We start from the raw sequence: 4,041 nt of genomic DNA, 5'->3' as shown, positions 1-4,041 counted from the left end.
GAAAGCGTCTCTGTTTTCTTCGCGCACTCGAAGCAATGGCTGTAAGTTTTGGTTTGTTTTTGGTTGTCTCACTCTAGTTAATATGTATAAGTGACCTACATTTAGTTTCTATGAACTGTGTTAGTTCGTTGATCTGCAAAATAAATGATTAGTAATTTAGGTTACGTGCTTATATATATATTCATTTGTCATTCCGTTAAGGGTTAAGTTAACTTAGAGTAATTTCTGTTTCTTGTTTATTACAGTTTCACTCATAAGTTTTCAACTGACATTTGGAAATATCAATGAAGAAGCAAGGCGCTCGTTTCCTCGTGAAAATCGAGTTTGGCTGACTTAACTGTGGTAACACACTGGTCGTTTAAAACACTTGGCGGGAACAGCACAACAGAGCTACAAGATGCTGTCACACAACTCTGCTGCTTCGCGCCTGACCCAGGAGGAACTTGCTCTGGAGAGCCAGGAGGACAACCACTCCTCGGATGAAAGTGGTGAAGACAGTGAGGACGAACGTATCCACTTTGAGCTTCGTCTTGACCCTGATGAGGATATATGTGATGAGTAAGTTATATTCGTTTGACTAGCTCTTGTAAAGAATGCTGCTGATTAACGTATAGGCCAGGGAGTAAAACGCATGTCATATTATGAGTTAAGTGCATTATTTTAGGTAAACTACCATCAACTCTGCCCGGCGATTTTGAATCATTTAAAGCACGTTATGTCGCTAAGACTATTATACAGTAAAATACATAACATATCATGCTCAGAGTTGCGTTAATTATGTTAGGTTAGGCTACGTAAGTAGAAGTTTGTTGTAGACGTTTGGAGTAGAAATTCGTAAAACATAGACCTACATGATGACTATATTGCAGCCAGTGATGTAGCATTACAAACGCAAAAATATATTTTACTCCTGTTGTGATTATTTATTAGTGTATGTTATTATAAGGCGTACGATAGGTGTGAATCGAAACTGATAAGGTGTAAAGGATCAAAGTGATTGAAACTGGTGAGGTAAAGTAAATACTGTATGTGTAATTATCTCGCATGACCGTTGTAATGTGGGAATTGCAGCGTTGAAATGGCGAATTCTATGTTTTAAAAATGCCTGAAACTTAATATGAAAGCTTTTTTATTATTTTTCAAATCATGTTTTTTACAGAAACGAGGAGAACATTGCACCTGCACCACCAAGAAAGAGAGCAAAGTCTCAGCCCAGACAGGTTCCGTTGTCATGGAAGACAGAAAAAGATGATGATGATGCCACTCCATCAACACTGCCGTTTCTTCCTGCAAGGGAGCCTGGTGTGCAGCTGAGTGCAGCAGACAACCACACTCCTCTGGACCTCTTCAAGTTGTTCTTTCCAGAGGATGCCGTGGAAACCCTCTGCCACAACACCAACAAGCTGCTAGGAACATAGCCAGAGGTGCCAAGTACAGATGGGTGGATGTTGGAATGACTGAATTCTACAAATACATTGGATTGGTATTTTACATGGGCATGATCAAGCTGGATCACATAACTGACTACTGGAAGAGAAACACCATCTTCTCCGTCCTTTTCCCGGCAGAGCTGATGGCAAGAGACAGATACCGAACAATATCCTGGAATGTGCACATGAGCGACCCAGATGAGGACAGAGTGAATGATGCCAAGAGGGGAACCTCAGCACATGACCGACTGTTCCGGCTCAAACCCCTTATGAACACTATCCAGAATGCCTGTAAGGCATTCTATCATCCCCGCAGGAACATTGGTGTGGGTGAGCGTATGGTGGCTCGCAAAGGACATCCTATGAGGCAGTCCATGAAGGACAAACAAACTAAGTGGGGTTTCAAGTTGTTTGTGCTAGCAGACTCCAGCAATGGGTTCACTCTGAACCTTTCTGTATACAATGGAAAGAACAACTTCCCCACAGGGCAAGGCCTCTCTTATGATTCTGTCATGTCACTGATTGACAGAAGGTATTTGGGGTCTGGATACCACGTGTACATGAACAAGTTCTATACAAGTCCAAAGCTTTTCAAGGACTTGTATGCCTCTAAGTTTGGTGCTTGTGGAACATACAGAGATTCCCGGAGGGACTGCCCACGTAGTGATGTCAATGCACTGACAAAGAAGTCCCCTAGAGGAACGTACCGCTGGATAAGGGATGGTCCTCTTCTGTATGTGGAATGGATGGATGCACGACAGGTGTCTGTATGCTCCACCATCCATGCAGTCTACACTGGGGATGCAGCAAAGAGAAGAGTGAAATCCAGACAGGGTGTCTGTTCCTCACAGTCCTTTCCATGCCCCTCACCTGTGGTAGAATACAACAAGTTCATGGGAGGTGTGTATTTGTCAGACCAGTTGATCCAGTATTACACAGCACAGCACACAACTGTGAAGTGGTACAGGAAACTCTTTCTTCACTTCCTGGATATTGCTGCAACAAATGCCTACCTTCTCCACAAAGAACTCATGCAAAATATGCAGAAGAACAGCATGACCCACAAGGCTTTCATGGAGGAGCTCATTGCACAGCTGTGTGGTGTGTCACTGAAGACTCCGACACAAAAGGCTCCTGTAAAGAGCTCCAGCCAAGTTCACAAGCCAGTTTGTGAGGCTGAGCTCAACACCGATGATGGGAAGAAGGAACGTGTTAACCGCAAGACCTGTGCATACTGCAGGATGCATAGGGGAAAGCAAACAAAAACCCCTTGGAAGTGCAAAGCATGTGATGTCTACCTTTGCCTTCTACCAGAGAGAAACTGTTTTGATGCTTGGCATCCTGAGGAGGACTGATTATTTATTTCTGTAATCTATTGAGTAGCCTACAGCTGAAGAGGCCATATTTATGAAGAGACCATACCTTTATACCCTTTTGGACTGTCAAACCTGATGGTTGTGGAGGACAGAGAGGCACAATGACATTCCAGGGCCATGACCTATTGACCATTGTCTTTGACAGATGGGCCTTAAACAGTGACAATGGGGAGGGCAATGAGGGGTGTTTACACCTATCTCATCAATATTCATTGTGTAGGGACACTGGTTTTGGAGAATAAAAAGTTATTAATATTTAGTAGTGAAACCATTTACAATTTCTGAATGCTGAAATCACCTGTGTAGCTATGCCTATGTTTGCTAGGTTCAGAGTTTAAAAGTCTTGGCCAGAAATCCTTACAATGTGTTTTTTTTTTTACAAAGTCTGAGCACCTCTGAAAGTGGGTTTTTGTAAGGGTATGTGTACATTTGATTTAAATAAAATGATTTTACTTCATTCCTTATACTCTATCATAATATATGTTATTATTGCTGAAGTTTGCTAGAATATAACCATATATGACATCAATGTTTTTATTTAGGTGAAATGTCATTGGATGCCAGACTACCTCAAAGAGCCTGACAGTCCTTGGACTGTGGAGTGGTATGCAGTACTGTCCCAAAGAGGTAGCACTTATCATACGAGTAGAGCTTGGGCCAATTAGGTAAACAAAGACAAACGTTACAGGATCTAAACAAAACACACATGGAGCCATTTTTGTACTGTGTGGACTGTTTTTGAACCAGCCACTCTCTACAATGACAATGACAATATTTCCCCGAGATGTAGTGGAAGCACAAAGTGTATGTATAAATACAGTACTTGAATGAATGTACTTGGTTACTTTCCACCACTGATAATAAGACCTAGATGTGGGAGAACATTTGAAACGTGGACACTCTGCTGTAGCCTTGGAAAACAGCTTAAGTTGCTGCAGCTTTTTGTGCGACCACTAGATGGCCACAAGTTGCCCTTATTATACCTCTTTTGGCTCGATAGACTAATAAAAAAAAAAACTAAACCAACCTTCAGTATTCTCAGAAAGGAACAGACATTACAAAGTGAGTTTATATTAGTATTTGTTTTAATTTACAAGTTAGTACCTACAAATCCAAACAGACTGTATGGTACCTGGATTTACTTTTCTTTTACAGCAAATGTAATCTACAGGACACTAAATGTATTTACAACTTACAGTATTTACACATATACATTTTTCAGAAATCAGGCCACT

General features: G+C 41.4%; 1 protein-coding gene across 2 annotated transcripts; it reads left to right on the top strand.

The window, feature by feature from the left end:
* On the top strand, positions 1 to 3,220 carry LOC105893132 (piggyBac transposable element-derived protein 4-like). 2 transcript variants are annotated; one of them, XM_031579853.1, is made up of 3 exons: positions 1 to 41; positions 246 to 558; positions 1,160 to 3,220. In XM_031579853.1, exon 3 carries the CDS (start codon positions 1,454 to 1,456, stop codon positions 2,783 to 2,785), a length of 1,332 nt encoding a protein of 443 aa, XP_031435713.1. In that variant the 5' UTR covers positions 1 to 41; positions 246 to 558; positions 1,160 to 1,453; the 3' UTR covers positions 2,786 to 3,220. Both variants share the same exon structure in this region, with proteins under 2 accessions (XP_031435713.1, XP_012674943.2).
* The last annotated feature ends 821 nt before the right edge of the window (positions 3,221 to 4,041 follow it).

The sequence above is a fragment of the Clupea harengus genome, chromosome 14 (assembly GCF_900700415.2).
Source record: "Clupea harengus chromosome 14, Ch_v2.0.2, whole genome shotgun sequence".
Classification (NCBI taxonomy): domain Eukaryota; kingdom Metazoa; phylum Chordata; class Actinopteri; order Clupeiformes; family Clupeidae; genus Clupea; species Clupea harengus.
The sequence above is the reverse complement of the archived record's forward strand: the minus strand, read 5'-3'. Positions and strand labels throughout refer to the sequence as shown.

What these genes read in the sequence shown, in the direction of transcription:
- LOC105893132 (XM_031579853.1), top strand. Translation starts at nt 1,454, where the DNA reads ATGACTGAATTCTACAAATACATTGGATTGGTATTTTACATGGGCATG.